The 24,258-nt window shown below is 39.7% G+C and overlaps 1 protein-coding gene across 4 annotated transcripts in view; it reads right to left on the reverse strand.

Moving 5' to 3' along the window:
• Positions 1–24,258, reverse strand: part of Tbl1xr1 (TBL1X receptor 1) — a 126,128-nt gene that overhangs the window by 29,914 nt on the left and 71,956 nt on the right. For all 4 annotated transcript variants that reach the window (XM_021222940.2, XM_005085958.4, XM_040754625.1 and 1 more), the window contains one exon: positions 2,936–3,038. In XM_021222940.2, coding sequence (XP_021078599.1) covers positions 2,936–2,993 — 58 coding nt within the window. In that variant the 5' untranslated portion in view covers positions 2,994–3,038. The remainder of the gene's footprint in view (positions 1–2,935; positions 3,039–24,258) is intronic.

Consider the following 24,258-nt stretch of genomic DNA (forward strand, 5'->3'; position numbering starts at 1 on the left):
TTCTTTGTAACATTATAGTTAGTGTGGCCTATATTTTAACTGAGTCCAATCAACATGAACTCAGATGAGAAATTTTCTACTTGCATTAAATTAGTTATTACCTGATAGTTGATTTTGAAGCATTTTGGATATCAGATTTTTTGATTAGGTGTTAACTTTCTACATCATTTGGATAAGCACTGTATCACAAAGTGGTATGCCCTATATCTAGAAGACTTGATACGTTTTGAAGAGGTTACAAGTGTCGGAGATGAGGTACAGGAGTGATGTCAGGGAGATTGTGTGCACCATGAGTCTCAGCTTTAAACCTATGGGGGATTTCTTCCTAAGACTTTCCGATATCATAATCTAGTGTTTCCCCGGCATTAGTAGTACTAAATGCATTTGAATTTTTACAATTTCTACTTAGTTCATGACTTTTAAGAGCTAAGTTCACCATCAACAGAGATGTGTGAGCTCTTGAACATGTGATGGCATTCAAATCTGTGAAGAGTTCCCCAATCAAACACACAAAGGTAGCAAAATGAAATTTTATCTTGTTGTGCCCCCCCCCCCGGTTTCTCTGTGTAGCCTTGGCTATGCTGGAACTCACTCTGTAGACTACTAGGCTGGCCTCAAACCCAGAGATGCACCTGCCTCTCCCTCCTGAGTGCTGGGTTTAAAAGTATGCACCGCCACCACCCAACTGAAATTTTATCTTCTAAAACGAAGCAGCTAGAAGAACAAATACCAGAAAGTTCCTAAGATATTAACTGGGAAAAATCTATTTAACAGCCCCGCCCAACAAACAAAACTGAATGTGAGTGGTAGGAAAGACTCAAACCAGGTCAGCTCTAGTGAATACTGTACCTGGTTTAACTACATGACTCATGGCCCACTGGGTACTACTGTACAGGGTGCCAGGTAAGTCAATAGGGCAATCAAATTCATACCCTGGGGCAAACACTAACTAGAAAAGGCACAGTGGTTCAAATCAATCCTTACTTACATATAACAAATACTTCACATTTTTAAGTTATCTCAAAAGGAAGAAGAAATTATTTCCTAAGAGGTATTTGCTGCATTGGGATGGCTTCCTAAAAATGCTGAATGGTAAGGACCCTAGCAAGTTTCTTATCATGAACTTAATTGAGACAAATTTGAGAAGCACAAAGTTATAACACTTAATAAAAACCCAATGATAAATAATATTTTTGTCTTCATCAGTTTGGAAAGGCAAGCCCAACTGAATATTTAAAAGCTATTACGATTCCATCCCTTTCAACAAACAAACCATCTCCGAAGCTAGTCATCTGGAGGCAAATCATGTTTTCTAGTGTTAATAATAGTGTAAAATATTTTAAGACTAAAAATAGCTTCATTCCTTCTAGATATGGCATCAGAGTCTAGTCAACATTAAACATGGTATTCAGGGAATGGATGTTACAAGACCTTGATGAAAAATATTACTTTTAAGCCAATTATTTATAAAAACAGAACCAAAACTTCTTAAGGTATTTCTAGCATGAGAGCCAGGAACGAGACACTTAATGTAGTCTAGTCACTTCACAGACTAGTTCTCCACACACCTTTGCCATGGCCTCCTTTCTATCTCCTGAACTCACTTATTTCAAAGGGGACACAGTAAGGAGTAAGAAGGCTTTGTGCATGTGTGTGTGTGTGGGGGGGTAGATATTTCATGACAAAAAGTTATGACTCAAGCAACTTATATTGCTTAAATATTTAACTGATTGCGATAAGCACCCCTGAAATTGATGGTGCAGATAAAACTGAATCCCATGGTTTCAGAGATGATCACAATCATGTACCATTAGATGCCAGAACCAAGATTGAGCTCCCTGAACACAAGATAAGTGTCCAGTCTACAGCCAAAGGAGTTTGTTGTGGCTGGGATTCTCAGTTACAGTGGTTTGACCTAAACAGCTGCCTTCAATACACCAAATGAGACTATATCTATCTCCACCCAGCAGCCCTTCACATTGCTTTCTGCCTGTCTGTCCAAAGGCTTCAAAACTCGGCCTGACAGGCGACAGTCAGATTTAAGAGGAGAAAGTCATGGTGTCCCACAACAAACCCTTTTCGGGGTGGACAAGTATTGTATAACAACTTGTAAACACATTCACAGGCTATGTGGAACAGTTGTGAGGGCCACTATTTTGTCACTTTATTAGTCATCTTAAACAATGTCTGGAAATCTCCTAGTGAATCTGCCTTCCCTCTCAGTTTAAACAAATCCCAAGGTGTTATTCTCTAGTCTCTGAGCTCTTTCCTTCCCTGATCTTTCTCATCAGACATCATCTTCTCAGCTACTCAAAGAGGGAGAGTAGTAAATTTTTTTTTTGCCCAATCCAGCAACATCTTCACTTGTAGTGTTACTTCTATCTTATGATTAGATCTCTTTATCTAGAAAACTTGATCAATAACATCTCAATATTAACTGCAAAACACATTCAATGATGTATATTAATAATCATGCTAATATATTAATTAGAATTCTGATCAGAATATATTTAATAAATTGGGATTAATACTTCCAAAAATATTCTGAAAAATAATTGTTAATTTAGATTGTAAGATTCTAAAGGTAAGTAGGAAAATTAACTGTGCACATGTGATATATATTACAAGGTGATGATATCTAAGTTCTTACTGAACATATACAAAGTCACTTCATAACACCTTACTTATTAAAAATGACCTGTGAACATTGAAAGACAAACTGCTAGTTGTATGTATTTGCCTGAAATTATCCCAACATATTTGAAAGAGTCAGAGAGTTAAACCATGCAGCAAACACAGCTTTAAAGTGGCAGTCCAGAAATCAAAAAACAAACAAAGCTCAACAGTTTGGACTGGTACAAATTTCAAATGCATAAAAAATTATTTTAAGAATATTAAAAGAATTTGAGGCCTATTACTTTACAGCAGTACTCACCTGACTCTTGCAAGTACCTATATACCAAGAAGTTGACCTCATCACTGCTTATACTCATCTTTATTCCCACTTAAACCATGAGGTCACAACACAGGATATAACCCTAAAAATAAAACAAAGTTAATTATTTTCTCAGTAAAATTATATTAAAAACAAATGCAAACATTTGATTTTATTAAATAATGTTAAACTAAGGTTCTTCATTGCTTGCAGTATCAACATAGTTACTTCCATCGGTAGTAAAATGATTTACACATTTAACATAGCTAGTATAATTTTTCTATAGGGTAGCATTGTTTCAAAAAGAAAAGATTCACAAAGGCCTTCAACACTGCATATAATATAAAACTTACTCCCTTTAGACTTCTTAACTAGCAAAGGGGGGAGGGGGAGGTGCAAGATTTAAGGTTCCAGAACATGAGTCACTGAAAAAAAGGCACAATTTTAAAGCACTGAGCAGGGAGGTGCGTCAGCTGTCTCCTCTGACTGTGATGTCTATACACCTGGTAGATTGGCTCTCTCAGAATCTCTTAACACAGTGTTCAAAGTCTTACGATCTGGGTATGTGTACAATCATGACACTGCCACACAGTTCTTAGAATGTCACATTTTCTTTGTGGATGGCAGCGGGGGAGATGGGTAGGGCAAGAAGCACACTAGGACATGACCTAAGTAGACATAATCATAAACCTATGCTCACAATTTAAGAAGTGGTCAGAACTTCTCATAAGAGCCAGACAGTAAACATTTGAGGTTCTGCCAGGCATATAGTCTGTCACAACTACTCAGTGTTACCATGTGGTGCAAATAATAGTAAATGCAAACAAAAGGACATGGCTGTGCTCCAATAAAACTTTATTTGTAGATACTGAAGCTTATATTTTACAGTAATTATTATGTGTTAAATATTAGTGCCCCCCCCAGGCCCAAACACACTTTTTAAAACAAAAGGAAAACAAACAAAACCTGTCTTTGAGATTTTGGTCCTTTGAGAGAGGTGCTGGGTTGGATTTGACCCCCTGTTTTAAAAACCTATGCTGGCATTTACTCAGAATAAAGGCGCATCAAACATGTGAGCTTGTGCTAACTGCTACCATGGCTCTTGTACGCATGGCCCTTCCTATCACACCAGGTGGATGTGGAGGTGAAGGGACGCCCTGGCAGACAAGCATGCTCCACAGTAACTGCACCATGTTCGTCGTGCTTCACAGAAAGAAGTGCCAATGGACTTGGTTGAGGAGAAATGCATTTCCACTTACTGGTGGGACTATGTGTGGATTAGATGTGCTAACAGAAACAGTACCGAAAGGGATGCTGTAGCACTTAGAAGTGAACCTGTTGGAGGTGCCACAAACCTCAGCAGGCCTCAGAGACCTGACAAACACAGGTTGTGGCCACATCCCACAACCTTCCTGGTTTGTGGGATAAAGTCACTTAATTCATTGCAACTTGGACATCATTGACTACAGACAAGTAAGTTAGAGCAGTGTGCCTAGAAGGCACAGGATATAAAATATGGTTGACTCACAGGCGCCATCCACAGCACAGTGAAGAGGATCTAGTCCTTAAATTCTTTTCTTTTGAGTATAGCTAAATTGCCTTCGTTATAATGGCATACATACTTCTTTCCATTAATTTGGAATAGTAAAGAAAAGGGGAAGGGGGTAATTTCCATTTACAGAGCACATGCTAGAGAATAGGTAAAGGACCAGGTTAAATACATGCTGATTTTCCTTTTCAGTATTATTTTCCTCGCTTCAATATGGAAAGACCATTCCTGTAGACAGGGATATGTGCTCAAATACTCAAACACTAATTTCTGATGACTATTAGAAGTACAGGACACAATGAGTGACACTTGGCTCTAGGTGGTCTTTCTGCTAATCCCAAGCCCTGACCCATATCATCATTGGTATGAATAGTGGAAGCTATAACAACAGTTTACACACAATGTTATTTTAACAAATGGCAGCACATCCTCAAAGGCACCAAGAACATGTCACACAGGCAACGAAATCCCTACTGACCAAGAGCTCAGAATACACAGCATCCTCTACTAGCACAATCCTGATTGGGATGAGCTCTTAAACCCATAAGCAGTCATCATTCATCCATGTCCATGTTGCCATATGAAGTGCTATGCTAAGCTGACTTTGCGAAGCCAAGATACACCGTGGCAACTAACAGTGCCCTTTAACATGATGGGCTTACTATACCTTTCAACTCCAAAGTCAAAATCGCATAACTAGGAACAACAGTTTGTGTACAAGTGCAAAGAAACTGAGCCACCTGGCATGTGACTGTAATGGAGAAAGGGTCTCTCAAGGTTTGCAAGTTCAAATAAAGCTATATGGATCTTACTTGGTTGGTTCCCTTTTAAGAGACACACCAGGGATACATGGGCACAGAGGAGCTTCAGAAGCATCAACCCTATCAGCCTGTGGGCAGAGGAGAGCCTCAGAAGACACTGACCATAATGGTCTCTTGACTTTGCATAACCAGGGATCCTGAGGGTGGGTTTCTTTTGGTCACTCAGTCAGTGGGATGTGTTATAGTACAATTGTTTGGTTTTGTTGTTTTGGGGTAAGGCTTAGCTATGGGTCTCCTATTATCAATCCCCTGAGCTCCTGACCATGTTTCTACATCCCAAGTGTCAATGACACTTGACGGGTGCAGGACCACATGTGGTTTCATCACTGAAAAGTCTGAAACTCTATGTAATCACCCTTTGATGCCTGTAAATTTAACATCTGAATTCACAGAGCTCTGTGAACATACCATGCCCTTCAGGAATTACTCAAGAGGAACAGATGAACTCAGTACATTAGCACTTACTATCTTCTGCCAGTCAGTGCCCTACTCTTACCCCAATAAAACAGCACTAAACACTGGAACAGCACTGAAAGTACTCTACTCTCAATTTCCCACCTCATTGAAAATGATGAAAACCTCCCCAAGGTTAAGGTAATACCATTTTGTGTACATAAAGTATACATAGAAGGAAGGAAAGCTTTGAGACATTTTTCACATCTTCAAAACCAAGTAATTTCTAGGATTTTAAGGCTTAAATAATATCCTGTTTATGAAAGCACATTTGTAAACTATACAGCAAAGAAAACATGAAGATCTTAATGTGATTAGATAATCTTAGGAAGGAAACCCTCTGAATGAGACACATGTTCTGGGTTGTTTGATAACCAAAAATAAATTTAAATCCCAGTCTAACAAAATCAAGTCAATTCTTTTACTTCCAGGTTTGTTTTGTTTTGTTTTGTTTTTTTGGACACAGTCTATGTAGCCCCAGCTGGCCTCTAACTCACAGAGATCCACCTGCCTCTGCTTTCAAGGTTCCAGGATTAAAGGTGCGATGCATGCCAAATCCATTAAATTCTTAAAGTCATCAATTGACAATAGTTCACTTGCTTTGTTTGTGTGTATCAACACTATGGTTTGTGTACATATAGTGTAAGGATGGCTGGTGGTAACCTATCTAATACATCAAAACAATAACTCCTAAATTGGGGAAACAGCTCAGTGGTCAAAAATACTTGTCCCAGGAGCAGGGTCTAGATCCCCAGCGCCCACATGAAAGCTGGACATTATTACAGCATGAGTTCCTAACTCAGCGTCTTGGGAGCTGGAAACAAACACAGTCAACAACAGCAAGGCTGTAGATGAGGACTGACCTGCACGCACAGTGGCACATGGTCCCTAACATACACAAGTACATTTGACACAACTAGGGAGATTTTAAAAAAAACAAGAAATCTGGCTCCTCAATTAAGAATAAATGCTATTTAAATTGTATTTTCAATCATAAGACTCATCCTATGAAATTCCACTAAAATGGGAAAAAATGCTTTAAAAGAAGTCACTGGACCTACATCTCCTATTTTTGGCAAGGCTTATTTAATACTTTACATATAATGCTCTAGTGCAGACAGCCTACAGTACATCCACATGTAACAGAAACAAATGCAAGAAAGCAAAGAGGAAAAGCAGAAGAGAAGAGAGTTATGAATTGAAGTTGCCACTCTCTTCTGACATACAATTATCTTCAGTTAAGTCTCCAAAGAGTACACTTGGCAAGATGTTCGCTTACACAAAAGGGTATTTTGTTTTTGTGTTTATAGTCCCCATCATTTAATACTAGAGAATACTAGATTGGAATTCCAAATTAGCCATTCCAAAGGGTCTTACTTAGCAATGAATTTAGCAGAACTGACAGCCAGAATTTATACTCATATTGAAAAGACCTGTGGTGAACAACTTCATAGTTCAGATGTTGTCTGTTAACTTCCAAAACATACAAAAAAGAAAAGGGACTGTTTACGAAAGTATCTAAAATCCTTTTAGAGTGGATAGTATACAAGACCTCATTAACTAAGGGTTGAATAACTGAGTCAACTCTAGTTCAAACACATAGATGAGGGCACTGAAGGGTGAGACATGAAATCCAGTAGAAAGAGAGCAGGTCCCATGATACATTTTCTCAGGAAACCAACTACAGGATTCAAGGTAAACAAACCACTTTCTCACTGACAAAGAACACTGAGACAGCCCTGTATGGGAAGTAAAGCCAGGACTAGCGTGTGAAAGCTCATGGCATGGAGTACTAGCACAACAACCTAACCTGAACCCACACTCTCCAAAGACTGGCCAACCAGCAAAACAGGCAAGCACTGTGCTCAGCTCAGGCACTCAGGAAGAAGAGAGAACACCATGCTTGAACAAACCAAGATTATAAAGTTTTTGAAACCATTACCAGAATAAGGAGGTGAGTCAGCAAAGCTAAGACTACACATTGTTGTACTTAAAATTATTCAAACAGCAAGAGTGAAAATTTGTACCAGATGGTCCTGTAGCAAACAGGTAATATAATAGACAGAGACTAGTATCCAGTTCTTAAAAAAAGAAAACTGTAAAGAAGGAATCAGCATTGACCCTAACAGACAATGTGAGCTGATTCAAGTCCAATGATGCGGGCTTAAGGTGCAGTTAGTGTTTAGCAAGAGACAGTACACAGACCTTGAAAAGTGGGGGGAAAAACCCACAGAAGAATCAAGGCAAACACACAAAACAAAAACCCACTCCATAACCACCCCAGGCAAGACAGGGTCCAGGCCTGGTAGTATCCTGCCAGAGAGGTTACACAATCTCTAGTTGAATGAGGACAAGTATCCTGTTGGAAGATGCATCCTCTCCACTTCATAGAAAATGTTTCACCTTTACAGTTGCTAAAGGTACTCACAGCTTCAAGTCAAATACAATAAACACACAGTGTGTGCATGGAAAATGTGATCAACTTTTAACTCAGTGTAGCACTGGGTCTTCAGAGAAGGCCTACAGAATTTATAGTGTCCTGAGGGCAAACTTCCTTTCATACAATGTTACTTTTTCTCACAAGCTGACATTTGGAGGCTTTCTAGCAATGATGAGCTTCCCACTTCACAGGTTGGAACAGGTGTTATGAGTTTCCATCACTTTGCATGACAACAGAACCAAATGAAAAGATTCCCCTGAAGAGTTAAACTATTAACTTCTTAACACCAGTATGATCTTTAGTGTCCCAGGTAACAAAACACCAAGCTCACATGGGCCTTTGCTGCTAGGGTTGACTTGGCTGCATCCGCATTAGTTTACACTTCAAAACCAGAATGGTTTTCAATTGGCAGCATCCCACAGGTATTTCTTACAAATGAATGAGGCAAAGAAAATATCAGTGATTTGTTGGCAAAGATTAAGCTTAAGCTTTTAAATGAAAAGCTTATGGTTTTGGAAACAGCGTTATAACTTTGCTAATGTTCCGGTGCCTAATCTTAGTGCGGATACTGGTGAATTAATTAATGGCTCTGATATTTTGATAATGTATCACAGGCTTATGAAAGGTTTTCCTAACTTAATCTTTTTTCAAATGGCCAGTAAGAAATTTACAAATTTATGCATGAATCTCTATTATATTAAAAAGTTTGAGAAAGGGCCAGGTAGATCTCTGTGTATTTTGAGGCTACCCTGGTTTACACAGCAAGTCCAGGCTGCATAGTGAAACCCAGTCTTGAAAAATATAAAAAAAAAAAACAAGTTTGAGAAAGGTTGGTATATTTCAACATTAAAGAAATACAAAAGGGGTCAAAGAGCTCAGCAGTTCCTAGAACTTTACCAGAGGACCCAGCCCTGGATAGGGGAGGAGTTTCAGAGGCTCAGATGCTCTGGCCTCTTCTGAAATATATCCCCACACACATGTAACTAAAAATAACAACAAATCAAACATATACAAGTTTCACTGATATAATTTCAGAGAGAGTGTCACAGTAAACCCTTAAAAGAACTGTTCATTTGCTGAGATTTAATCTAGTAATACAAGAAGACTATGAAATTTATTCCAAAAATAAATTCTGGTTTTAATTTAGAAACTTTCCAGATCTTTTTGCACAGCCAGGGTTCCCCATATGTTTCAACTGCAGCAACACATCTTTACCCCCAAATTCATAACAGATGTGAGTACCCAGCTGTGGATCAAGCCAGAGATTAAAGGATTCACAAAAACAGTAAACAATGCCGATGTAAATGCTTTTCTTAGAAAACACTTATTTCATAAAACACATGATTTGTATTACTATGCTATTATTAAAATGTGAGTTATAAACTTTTACATTTTTAACATCTGATGCAGTAAATACCAATACTACATATAACCCACACCCGGAAGGAAGGAAGGAAGGAAGGAAGGAAGGAAGGAAGGAAGGAAGGAAGGAAGGAAGGAAGGAAGGAAGGGAGGGAGGGAGGGAGGGAGGGAGGGAGGGAGGGAGGGAGGAAGGAAGGAAGGAAGGAAGAGAGCCCTTTTCCGCTAATAAACTCAGGATGTAACAGGACTGTGGATGCCTGAGAACTGCTTGTGTAAAACTCAATTTCTTCTTAGCAATACCAGTTATCTCTGTCAAAGTCAGTTTTCTGAGAAGGGAAAGTACCTCACTAGGCCACAAGAATTGCTCAGATTATAACCTGACCTAAATCTTTCATTTACCATAATAGATACTAAATTAAAAAACATGTCAGTATGCAAAAGATCTAGTTTTTTTTTTGTAAATATATGGCATGTAACTGGTCCATCAAAAAAAATGATATTTTTTTCCTAAGGCCACACCTCTATATATGGAGTTCTCTATAGACATTCACATAACAACTGAGTTATATTGAAAATTGGTGTTAAGTCATCATGCATTCCACAAATATTTTACTGATTTATGCATGGCATACCTGTCACTGTCCTATATTAATACAGAAAATCATTAGTATTAAAAACAAAGAGGGAGGCGAGAGAAATGGCTCAGCAGTTAAGAGGCCTTCTTGCTCTTACAGGGGACAGCAATTCAATTCCAAGCATCCACATGGCAACTTACAAACATCCATAATGCCAGTGGCAGGGGATCTGGCACCGTCCTCTGGACTCCTCATGCACAGACATACACATGGCACACACACAAACATTCAGGCAAAACATTCATACATGCAAAAAAATAAAGAATAAATCTGAGGTCAGTCTTGGTAGCACATGCCTTTAATCCCAGCAATCAGGTGGCACAGGCAGGTTGATCTCTGAGGTCAAGGTCAGCTTGGTCTACAAAGTGAGTTCAGGTGAGCCAAGGATTTGTAGAGACCCTGGCCCCAAATAAATAAATTTTAAAGTTTTTTTTTCTTTACTAAAGGGAAAACTGAGGAGAAAATATGACAAATCACAATATGTTCATGATCATGACACTGCAAACTACTACTCTACGTGCTAACTAAAAATTAATCAAAGGAAGGGCACACATTAGAAAAAGCAGCAGCAATCACTCTAGACTGCATCCCATCCTAGTGAGCTGGGTGGAGAAGCCAGCTTTTCTGCTGCTGAGGTCCAGTTACCCAGATTCATTAGCAATCTCCCTGCGGCTGCCAACTTCCAGCTGCTCTCTCCCATAGGCTTTACTTCCCAGAGATCATGTACAAGGCTACAAAGGACTATGGTTTTCTTTATGATACATATACTTAGAAATACACACACACACACACACACACACACACACACACACACACACACACACACACACACACACACACACACACACACACACCTGGGCACTGCAGAATCACATTTACCATACACCACACCTGGCAGCAGCACAGAAATAAAGGGAAAGGTACTGGCTGAACAACCTTTGAAATACTTTTTAGCCAGTTCTAATAAGTTACAGGTGGTACAATTTCTACATGTACCATTGTATACTGTAAAAATGTCAGCAAAGAGGTAAAAAAAAAACAGAGGCATAAGTGTCTGACAAGGTCACACATGTGCACTGCTAGTGGTAACTCTGAAAACGGGATGAATTAGGAAATACTAATTAAAAATCCCTATGCAAAAACTATTATCACCCCAAAACCACTGGGAAGCCTCAGCAGAGAAAGGACTGTAAGCTGAGCTCTCTCACCTCCATCCAAGCTACTAACCCCATCTTTCAGTACTGAAGAAACACTCTACCTTTAGAACTGCCTCCTCCCCAACTCCCCAGAACACTAGCAGTATTCTAAGAATATCATGTGCACACACAAACACTAAGTTTGGGTATATACCCCAATAAAAAGTCTGCAAAACACAATGATTCCAGAAGCAGCCTTTCAATAGAGAAGTACTCAATTGGCAGCAGCTTCTGAATGGCCAGGACCAAGTAGACAGAACAGTCACAGTGACTACAACTCAAAACTCAAGCACAAAGGTGGGCTGGGCCTGTCAGGAGTCATCACAGTCCTCCAGATGTTCCGCTCCACTCAGAGCAGAAAGCTTCCGTCTCTGTAATCTCCATGGGACCAGCATCTACTCTTCTCTATGTTTTAACCTCCAATTTTGCTACTAATCAATGAGATAAGTATAATGGGGTTCAGTTCAATTTCCAACTTGGAAAGAACTAAGCACAGTGGTTAGGAAGGTATGATCTCCAACTGAGCAGACAGCCTCTTTCTTAGTGGTTCTTGTTTAGCAACTAAAACTTTCCACTGTCACTCAACAACATAAATTACCCTCAAAACTACTACTAATGAATTAAAAAGATAAAACAAACAAGAAATCGGGTTAAATGTGTAATAAAGGAAATTCTTCGGTAAGACATTATCTTTTTGTGGTACAGCACTGTACTCAGTAAGCTATTTCTGTTTGCAGAGTACACAGCAATAAACTAGAGACTTCAAGATGTAGGAAGAGCTGGCCAGATTATCCTGCATACCACCCATATCCTACTAGCCTCCTCCCTTAAGATCTTCCTTCTTCCTCCCCACCAATGGTTCCTTTCTAGTTTCCTGATTCTAAAAGTACAGGTGATATGAAGGGGAAGGAGATTCATAGGAAGGGAGGCTTAAGTGGCAAGAAGAATGGGGAGGCAGTGTAGAGAAGGGAACAGAGGGAAAATTAACACCAAGGATATTAGAAAAGACCACATGGAAACCTACACATCACCTTCTCAAGAGCTCACACCTCAGTATAACAATAGATTTCAACATGATAACCTAGGGGAACATCTTACAAGTCAGTGTCAGTATCACTGAAAGGAACATAACCAGAAGGGTTACACCATGTTAGTATACTGTAAAGACAACATCTATGTTCAAAGAATCTCTAGTCACCATTTTCCAGAAATGTCAGAAATAGTGCAACACATTAAACAATACTGCAGACAAAGTTACCCAACTGCATCTTGACCTTTTGGATATGATCAAGTAAAGATACTTGAGAACATTAGTGTACAAATGAATCAATTTCTTTTAATGGTAAGTGGGAAGGAGTTTTAAAGTTTTAGCAGCCTTGCAGATGGTCACCCTAGCATGTGCATGGTCTGACTATGATGTTTAACATCTAATGAAAATTATTTTAAAAACAAACAAACAAAAAAACAATAAAATTCAGTCATGAACCGTGAAGTAGCCTTTATTTGAATTCCGGTTAAAAACAGACATCTTGGTCAGAAACATTCCTGATTTAACCATAACTATTAAAAAATGCTACCCCTCTTTGATACTTCTTCAAGTATCATATATACATGGAGCAGGATACATTCCTCTGTGCCCCAAAGTAGCACTGTATTGGTCTTCTAAGAAATAGTTCTGAAAACTAACTAGGAAACTGATGCTTCCTTCTCAGAGCTTTTGATAAGCACAGCCACTTTAACTACTGTCTCATTTGTTTGTAAAGCAGATCAAGAGTGCAGTCTACACACCCACACTCCTGCTTTATGAATCAACACTATTTTTTACTCACCTTCCACCGCATATCCTTTCAGACACACTGAATTAGAAGCATTTGAAAGGCAGTCTGTACTTAACCCAACAGCACACCTAGTTTATCTGGCTCTGGGCTGAGTTGGAAAGGGGGATACACTTGGTCCTTCACAAAGAAGTCTACCCACAGGAGGTGGCTCAATACCCACAGCCACAGCTTTTAAAGCCCTCAGGCTCTAGAGCAGTGGTTCTAACCTCCCCAAAGCTCCAAACCTTTAATACAGTTCCTTAAGTCACGCTGACCCCCAACCATAACATTATTTTGCTGCTACTTTACAACTGTAATTCTGTTACTGTTATGATCGTAATATAAATATTCTTGGAGACAAAAGTTTGTCTAAGGGGTTGTAACCCACAAGTTGTAAACGGGTGCTCTAGAGGAGGACGATACACAACTATTTGTATGTGTGTACCTGTTCTTCCCTTGATCTCTTTTAAGGAAAACTGCAGTGACAGATTTCCAGATATAAGGTTTCACTCACTATCTCAATCTCAACTGTTAATCTGTACACCAACAGGTTAAATTTTACGAAGGCTACTACTGTATGCAGATAGGCAATGAATGCCAAACTTATAATGTATTTATAAATATGTGTTGTAAAGCTCTGTGGGCCCCTGTGATATGAGACACCATTCAAAACAATAACGTAGCCTCCATTGTTAAACATCAATGGCTCAGTATACACTAAAATGTGAAGGTTGACATAATGGCTTTCAGTGACATACAAATGGATGGGGGTGAGGAAGCCCAACTCTGATCCCAGAACTTGAGAAGTAGATTTCAGTATCATTAGCTACACTGTGAACTTAAGAGTGAGTGAGACCCTGCCTTAAAACAGCAGCAGGAAACCAAAGCAACAACAGGTACAGAGCTGCACGTAACAGTACATGCTGTAATCCCGGGCCAAGGCATCTAAGAAAGGAATTAAAGAATAATACAATAGGGATTTAAAAATCTCAATTCATATTATGTAAGAGATTTCATAAAATATTGGTCTGATGGTGATACTTAGGAAGTTTCAAAGGAAACATGGACACACAAGCAAGTATGGCAGTTTTCAGCACAGGGGATCTAAGCATCCATTGAGATACACTTAACCAAGGTGTTACTGGGACACCTTGGCACTGTGGACTAAGTAGGATCCGCCTTCATTTGCTACTCAATCCAGAGCAAGTACATGAAGGGCTTTCTCCCCCACACTCCTTCAGTGATCTCTTCCCTCGGACCTAGGCTTCTGGAGCTCCTGCCCTCTGTCTCAACTACAGTTTGCAGCTCTCCTGCTTCTCCTGCCTTACTTAGGCCTCACCTACATGCATCAGCTGCCGGACTCTGAGGCTCTGGAGTGCTCCTTCATGTTTTGTCACTTGCAGATGGCTTGTTAGACTTCTTGTCCCCCATAACCCAATAAGCCAATCCCTGCTCACCCCACCACACACAGAGATGTTAGTATGTTCACTGATAAAGTCCCCAGAGATGTGTCCCTTTTGTGCACAAGTAGTATTGTTTTCTGATCAAAGAACTCAAACAGATGTGAGCTCACTCAACTTGAAATAGTCCTTCAGCGACCTCGAGAGCCACAAGACACTGTGGTGTCTATCAAATCAGAAAGACCTCGAGAACCTCATGACATTGTAGTGTCTATCAAATCAGAAAGCAATCAAGTAACCCGAAACTTGAGCCAACTCAAGGTCAAGTGAGCATCAACATAGGAGGGGCAAACAGCATCTTGCAACATAAACATTCTCCTCCCCGTGATCACAGACTGTTCTCTTGCCAAGTATGCTATGTTTTTGGCTGATAATTCTTGGCTTTCTGGTATCCCATCCACTCACACAAACTGCTCTCTTATCACTTCTCAGAGCGTAGCCAAAGTCATGTACCTGTTTTTAATTCGATTCATGAAGTTAAGTTCATGACCCTGTCAATATCTCCAGCTATAGCTGCGGTGCCTAGTCAGACCACGGGGGCTGAAGATAAGCAACTGCCACACTGAAAGCTTTCTCTTAAACACAATGATCAAATCTAAAAAGCTTTAGTGCTAAAATCAAACTTTTAAAATAACCAAAACTAAGCCGGGCAGTGGTGGCGCAGGCCTCTAATCCTAGCACTCACAAGACAGAGGCAGGCAAATCTCTGAGTTCAAGGTCAGCCTGGTGTACAAAGCTACACAGAGAAACACTGTCTCAATAAAACAAAACACCCAAAACTAAAGATTTGTGGGTAGTGTATAGCATACAGTGAGGAAGTGCAGGGAGCCAGCTTTGGACCACCACTGTAAAGAGGTTAGCCTTTATGATTAATTAAAATTGGAAAACAAGCTGAAAATGGTGAGAGGCAGTTGATGAAGAAAAAAGCACACTTTGTGTGCTCATTTAATTATTTATTTATCTGTTTATTTATTTTTTGCTCATTTAAGTTTTAAAATGTATTCTGTTTAAAAGCTCATTCTGCGTGTAATGTTAGTTCAATCAAGTAAAACATCCAGCTGTGGCAGGAGTGATGGTGCATGTCTTTAATCCCAGCATTCAGGAGACAGAGGCAGGTGAATTCAAAGCCACCCTAGTCTACATAGTGAGTTCCTAGACAACCAGAGCTACATAGAGAGACCTGTTCTCAAAAACAAGCAAGCATACATCAAGCTGTATGGTGTGAGAGGGTCTCAGATTAGTCAGGTGGTCTCTGCACAGGCCGAAGTTTGCTCATGTAAAAAATGAGGGTAATAAACTAAGACAGAGCACTTCTCCTTTTCAAGTAAACCACATTCAGCAAGGGTTCAAAAATTAGCAGGAAAATTTACAGATACAACCACTGCTAAGTTTGAAATAACCTTCATCTCAGTAGACAGTAATGTCCATTCCATCTCCCTCACTGTTGATCTTGCATTCTTCTTATATACTGATGCTAGCAATGTGTACACAGGAAAAGAAAGCACAGCATGTCCAGGCGGAAGGCACCCTCGGGGTCTTGGGATGAACTAACAGGAAAATTACTGTCATCCCAAAGAGACCCTCTGTATGACCTGAAAGGATTCTTCCCCTGGCCACCCAATGCCAGTCAGACCTGTACCTCCAGCATCACACAATTAGAGCCAGTGCTAACTAGAACTTAAAACTGTCACAAATTCAGTTGTTGCATGAGAAATGCAATGACAAGATGTTCAATTAAGTAACTGATTTTTTGTTAATATTTGATAAATTGACAACTAGCCTCTAATATTTTCTTTATTTATTTATGTATTGTGTATACAGTCTTCTTTCTGCATGCCAGCAGAGAGCACCAGATCTCATTCAAGGTGGTTGTGAGCCACCATGTGGTTGCTGGGAATTGAACTCAGGACCTCTGGAAGAGCAGTCAGTGTTCTTAACCGCTGAGCCATCTCTCCAGCCCGACCTCTGATATTTCTTAATGATGCTACTTTCCTATCATAACTTTTTTGGCTAGATCTCAAAAAAAAACTCTTCCCTTCCGCCTTTCATTCTTTCTTCCCTTTTGGGTGATGTACAGAACCTTTTCTTTCTGCTCAAAGACATTATACTTCTGAGGGCAAAACACCTTAAGGATGCTTGAGGTTTGCTCCAGCTCTAGTGGTTTTCTACCTTCTGTTTCCTCAAAGTAACTGACTGTTTACATCCAACTCACAGTCTAGGATCTAACAAATTTAACTATGGTTTAAACTGAAGATGGGTCAACTGCCCATCTCATTGCTCAGATGCCAGGTTCTTATCTGGTAAACTCAAAACTCTAGAGGTATGAGAACTAACAAGTTTAACGTTATAGCAGGATTCTATCACAATGCACCCAGGACATATTATAGAGGACATCAACAAAAATCAAGCATTTAGTGCAAAGAAAACTTGTTAGCAAGGGACTGCTTACAAGAGGCTGGACTGGGGTTGGGGCAGAGAGAGGGCTACAGAGGTGAACATGGTCATGGTATACCTTCTAGATGCATGGAGAGGAATAAAAGCATTGTGATGGAAATGAAACTGTGACCCTAGGATAGAATTCTCTCCAACAAAACTATCACTTACACTGAGTACATTTTCAACTATACTCTGCGATTATGACTTAGCCTTGCACACTGACTAAATGCCATCACATTTAATAGCATTATTAGGTCTCCAGTTCATCAAGATCTACTTCAGCATCTTTTCCACCTGTCTTCCCTCTCCCATGACCACTTCATAGACTCAACTTTAAGATATGATCTATTTTTATGCTGTGTCCACATAAGTATGCATGTGTGTGCACAAGAGTGCATGTAGCCTCAGGAGTCATTCCTTCCCTTGCACATTCTTTGAGACAAAAGCTCTTTGTTGGCTTCTGAACATGCCAGGGTAAGTGGTTCATGAGCCCTCAGGGAGTCATCTGTCTCCACCTCCATCTCTCACTAAGGAGTGGTGGGATTTTCATTTGGGTTCTACAGATCCAAGCTCAGGCTCTCAGTTAAGTCATTTTCCCAGCCCAAGACCTTTAATAATAAAAATAAGCAGGCTGGATTGTGAGCAATATTGTCTCTATGAAGTGTAAGGCAGCTCCTATACACACTGAGGATAACCAATGGCTCCTTTAGGTCAAATACCACCCTGGAAGAAGTTACCCATACAGAGATCAGCAGACTAATACATTTTTGGCATTTAATAACTAGTTGATGTATGACTAACACACCATTTGATCACTCCTGGCTAAATTCTCACTTTAGGGGAGGTTGTTGAATAAACCCAGGGTCACATCCACGCTAGGCAAGTGCTCTGCCACTGAACTGCAATCCCAACCCCATGCCTCCCACTGCAAGAGTAAAGCACACTTTTTTTGGGGGGGGGTCTACTTCCACAGTCTAAAGACCAAAACACTTGGCAGGGATAAACAGTTTGTCAGACCAAAACAAACAGCTGGAGTACAGCACAATGCAGTCTCTGCTCTAACAGCTATAACAGCTGGAAAGGATGTCCTTTAATTTACTGAAATGTATTTGGGGAGAAAGACAGACAAAAGTAGCACAAATGTGACCAATTGAGTAAAAGTTGTTAGTCAGGCATGGTGATCATACTTTGGAGATGAATGGTGTTCATGCTATGAAGATGAATGTAAGATCAAAAGTCCAGGGCCAGCCTTGCTTATATATAGCAAATTAGAAGATAATCTGGGCACATCAGAATCTCTGCTTTTTTTAAGGTTCTCAGAAGAGATAATTTCATGTCATTTTGTTGTGGTATATTTGACCAAACTGTGAAACTTGAGACTGTGTTAATAAAAATCAACCTTGGGTCAGGAGGTGCAGTCAGCAAGTTGACAGGAATTAGCCATAGAAAGTATGGAGGAGTCAAGAAGATGGATAGAGAGATGCACAGGAAAGACAGGAAGAGACTCAGAGCGTTGACAATCTTTTTGGTTTGGGATAGCTCTCTTGCTAGGTATCCAGCCAAAATAAAAGGTCAGCTAGCTGCTTCTCAGTCTCTCTGAGATCCTGAGTCTTTATCGGTAAATAGAATGATAGTGACTTAGTTAAAAACTACGTTTGGCAGCCGCAGCAGAGCTGGTACTGGCAGGATTGGAAATCCCACCAAGCCATGGCCTCAACAGCAGGTCACTTACTCCAAGGCCATGGGGCCACACATGGTAGTTAAAGCATCAGTAGATTCAGGTGCAGCCACTAAACAACACCTAGAACCCAATGTGGGGCACCAAATATAACAGGTCTTTCTTTGGACCACCAGCTCCTGAATAATGACACAAAGACTTTTAATGTTGACAGCTTGACCTTAGCTTAGACTTGTTCCGCACTAGCTCTGATAACTTAAATTAACCCATTTATATCAATCCCCTTTCTGCTACATAACTTGTTACCGCTCCTCAGTACAGTACATCTGACTTCATCCAAGTCTAGCTGGTGAATCCCCCATGCCTCAGATTCCTCCCAGAGTTCCTACCTCTGCCTACAAGCCCTGCATAACCTCTCCTGCTTATCTCTTTATTAAACAAATCAGAAGACCACTTAGGCAAGTGAGGTAAAACAGCAACAATCTTTACACAGTGTGATTAAATATCCTGCAACATCATTCCCTTAAGAGAATTGTTTCGTCTCTTTTTTACTGGAAATGTGTTTCAGAACCAGGGAAGGAAAAACATAATAGAAACAGGTGATAGAATTAAGTAAATCTCATCTCAATTACAAACTGTATTTGAATAGCAATATTTGATAGTAATAATTTTGAACTTCATCAAAAAATTTTCATCTTTATAGAAAATAGTATTATTTCATCTTTCATTCCCATCCATACTACATATACATACACGTACACACGTACACACATACATACATACATACATACATACATACATACATACATACATACAAAAATCATTCTACCATGATAGCTTTCTTGAGAGAACAAAAAAATCGGGCAACACATTATTGTGTAGCAGTGTGCCTGTCAGTCACAGCTCTACAAAGGAGCCATGCAAATCCAAATGAACTGTAATTATTTGCCTCAATGCACTTGAACTATTATCTGAAATGCAGACTTATGTATAACATGTGTTCATGTCTGTGTGTGTGTGTGTATGTGTGTGTGTATGTATGTATGTATATGGGAATGCAAGCAGCAGCCTGGGGTCAAAGGTCAGAGTCTTTCTTAAGTGTTCTCCAGATTACTTTTTAAGGCAAAGTTTCTCACTAAGCCTAAAAGCTCAACAATTTGGCTGGAATGTTTGGCCAGTGACAACCAGGATCTTACCAGTCTCCATCACCTCATACAGAGTTACAGAAGTGTGTACCTGTGACCACCTTTGTATGACTTCTGGAATCCAAATCCATGCCCTCACACTGGTATAACAAACACTTTAGCCACTGACTCTCTGCTGGCTCCCTAAAATGTAGACTATGTAGAGTCTTGTTATCTCCACCTTAATAATTTCAAAGTAAAAATTCATATAGTACATCCTTCTTGAAAAAACTATTTATAAGCGATAATTTGGTCAAGTGAGACAGTAAGTAGAAAACAAAAAGCACTTTAAAGACCTCACCTGAGTCTAAGCCTTGGGTCCCATCCACTTGCCATGTGTGTTTCAAACAAGATCTTAGTCTTTCTTTTGTCACTCTGAAGTACAGTAAGCAGCACCTCTAGCCTGCCAAGGAGACTACAATTCCTAGTTGGCCTAAAAGAGTAGATGGTAGCACGCCATACATACACTTTATTTCTGTCTTATAAAAAATTTAGTTTGTAAATAAAGTACAGTAAGAGACTAAAAACTGTCAACACATCACTATGGTCCAGCAATAGCCAAGTTGGTGGGCATACAGTTTGAATACAAGGACAAAAATCTTTCACTTTCTTGGTAGATTAGACAACCCAAGATTTCAAATAACCTAAAACTTACAAAATGTTCATTTCTGCAATTTTCCACTTAGTATTTTCAGGTTGTAAGTGACTAGCTTCACTTAATTCTTGAAATTAGAAAGTCGGATAAAAAGGAATAACTAAACAAACTACTTAGGCAAGTGTGTTTTGTCTTCTCACTCTTATTGTTATTTACAGCTCTGCATTTTTTCTATATCCCAAGTAGTTTGGAGCTAGGAGCAAAGACAGAAGAGTGTCACTAATGAATTATTTGCACTATCAGCAAATTGATAGCAATTGGGATAACTGAATAAGACTATTACTAACAAAGGAATCTGACTTAGACACCTCCCCCTCCTAGACTTTATTTTATGTAACATTTAGGAAAAATTTCAGACGTAAAGAAATGAAATGCTTGCAAAGCTACCGATTGAACTACCATTTCATTGTATTTATTACCAAAAGTGTGAGAGTCATGTGCAAGCACATACTCTAAACGAAGCTTTCAGACGCATCCTAGGGGCTGAACTGACAGTCCTGTCCTGCTGTTAGAGCTGCACTGTAGGGACACAGCAGTGTGGTCTGGAATCTCTCCAGCACTCTAGGCTGGAGGGAGTTATCATCACCAGAGCTCAGAGCAGAGTCTGGTAACTTCGCCTCTTTGTGGGTCTACCCACACCTCCTCCTTCCTCGTGTATGACTCCATCAAAGTTTGTAAGTTCTCAGCACCTTTCCAACTCCTCTGCCAATAGGAACCTGCTCCTGGGCTAAGGTCCCACTTGCTCTGGCTCCTGCTGGTTTGGGCTTGTCCCACAGGTACTCAGTGTTCATTTTCTCATGGGTTGTCCAGAAACTGCAGCTTCACTTGTGTGAGCTCTTCTGTGTAGGAATCACTACTCATTTTCCCTAGTTAAAACCTTCTACTATCTATAAAACACATGCTGTGATGCCACAAATGGCATATCTTTATATTATACCCTTAATGTTTTGATTAAGTTATTTTCGATTTAAGAAAAGATACAGGGCCTGCTGGCACACAGCTGCAACTTTAATACCTAGAAGGTTGACGCAGGAGGATTGATACAAATCTAAGCCAAGCCTGAGCCAGAGATGAGTTCCACCCCAGTCTAGCCTGGATTACATTGTAAAACCCCTGACTCGAACCTATTCCTTACTCAGGGGGTTAAAAAAAAAAAAAAAAAAAACAAGAGGCCAAGCTAAATCAGGAAATATTGTCACTAGAAATTGGAAAGTATGAGAAAATACCCAGATCAGAGAGTTGTTGATGTGGCTCCTGTGACTCTGTATAAACCAGTACAAGTTCACCCTAAGATGTACACAGAAACATCAATCAAAACATGATTTCTTTAAACCCTGAGGAACACCTCAGAGGACCAACATAGCCAGGAGGCTCCAAGGACTAGTGGACATGACTCACTGCCAGCAGCTCAGACTGAACCTAGATTCTAAGCCTAAGTATCTTTATTACCTATTGTAATTTCTGAAATTAAAGACAAAATTTAAATTCCCATTGTCCAGAGATAATGGGACTCCAAACAAAAGGGAGTAAGAGACATCAGTAACAGACGGTAAGCCTGAGAAGAAATCATGAGGATTTATCATCAGAGAGGCCCTAGGCAAGAAGGAGTCAGCTTCAGAGGCATGAACACCAAAGAGCCAAATGGAAATTTCCAGACGGAAGGAAAACATCATAGACAATATAATGTGCAAAAAAGAGAGCAAAGAGAATAACAGAATTTCCTAAGAAATTACAACAATGTAAGACAAAAATGTTTTAAAGATCATTAAAAATAAAGTTACACTTAAAAAGGAAACAGGTTTTTTTTTGTTTTTTTTTTGTTTGTTTGTTTTTTGGTTTTTCGAGACAGGGTTTCTCTGTGGCTTTGGAGGCTGTCCTGGAACTCGCTTGGTAGTCCAGGCTGGTCTCGAACTCACAGAGATCCGCCTGCCTCTGCCTCCCGAGTGCTGGGATTAAAGGCGTGCGCCACCACCGCCCGGCTGCAAAAAAACAGTTCTAAAAGAAGCTTTTTCTGAAATAACATTCTTTAACTCTCATTAACAGTAGGGCAGATTCGGAGACCTCTCTAGGGCATATTGTCATCTCTGGCATCCCCATTCCTTGACCCTGAAGCCCCATTCAGTGATCACCAAGAATCTTGTGCAAACTTTGCAGCCCTAAGCTAGATAATATTCATGTAGCTCCCTCCACCTAACAAGACCTGGAACACCACCACTCCAGGAAAAAAACAAAAACAAAACCATAAGCCACACGAAAATTTTAATAGAATTTGTTTCAACAATATGCCCTTGAAGTAATCATCTCTTACACAAAAGATTCCCACCTCAACCATATTTTCCCTGTCTGTACTTCTTTTCCTCACAATCAACAGTGGGTGACTAGAAGACACTTAGTCAAAGTTTTAAATTGTTTCATTATATTACAGCTACAGTTGTTCTTGCTTCATTATTATTGTCATAAATCAAGAGCCTGTTGGGCATAATTCACAAATTAAACATTATTATGGTATATACATGTAGGAAAACAATATACACAGAGCATGTACAATCCGTGCTCAGGAGTCCAATGAAGGAACACGCCCCATTTCCAGATTTTTAAGTTACTTAGCATTTTTAAATTAAATATTTTCCTTAAAAACAAAACAAGTTTGTCTGCCACTTTACAAAACCAGCATAATCCTTAACAACAAATTTGTTTTATACCTGCTGATAAGTGTAGTCTCCACCCCTCATGAAGGAAACTTTCTTTGTAACAAATGGGGATCATTACAGAAAATCACACCCAATCAAAACGCAGAGCTGTGGAAGCCCAGTCCCAAATGACCCAAGGCTCAAGGATTACTGAGGAAGAGGGGGAAGAAAGAGCAAGAGGAACCCAACAGAGTTTGCTGACAGAGTGCTTTCTTAAGAATCTAGAACTGCATCCATAAAGTCTCACCAACATGACTGCCTAACATGAACAAAACAAGGATGACAGCAATGGACATGCCAAAGCAGACAGAGAAAGTTCAGGAGGCCTCAATTCTACACAAAAAAAGCTACTCCTAAGGATGCTGAGTGGGATAAATAGTCTTCTCCGTGGAGAAGCAGAACAACTGGTTATCCATTATCAAATGGCCAGTCCTGAAAACATGCATATAAGTAACAGACTAAGCAGATTGTATTTATGCATTTATAAATGCGAACGAAAACACGAACACACACACACTTACTTGCAACAACAATTAATAAAAAAGCCTTGAATGTGAAAGATAACAAATAAGAGTATATTTTAGGGTTGGGGAAGTAAAAAGAAGGGAAGAAATAATGTGATTATAATCTCAAAAGGTAAAAGAAAATATTAAAAATAAAATAATGTTGTCAACACAGTGTGCATTGTATCTCTCTAGCATATACAGTGACTACTCATTATCAGTGTGCAACTGCTGCTGACGCCACGACCAGCATCAGAGCAGGTCTACAGAGTAAGAGGGCATCAACAAGCCTCAATGAGGTAGCTATCTGCCTAACTCTACGGTGGTGGCAGTAACACTGGTGTGTATCCTTGTCATGTGACATGAAGATAGATTAAAAAGAAAAACCTAGTTCTGAAATAAATCTCCAACCCTAATATGTGGCTAGAGCTCACAGTTTTTTAA

The sequence above is a fragment of the Mesocricetus auratus genome, unplaced genomic scaffold (assembly GCF_017639785.1).
Source record: "Mesocricetus auratus isolate SY011 unplaced genomic scaffold, BCM_Maur_2.0 Super-Scaffold_100011, whole genome shotgun sequence".
NCBI classification, from domain to species: domain Eukaryota; kingdom Metazoa; phylum Chordata; class Mammalia; order Rodentia; family Cricetidae; genus Mesocricetus; species Mesocricetus auratus.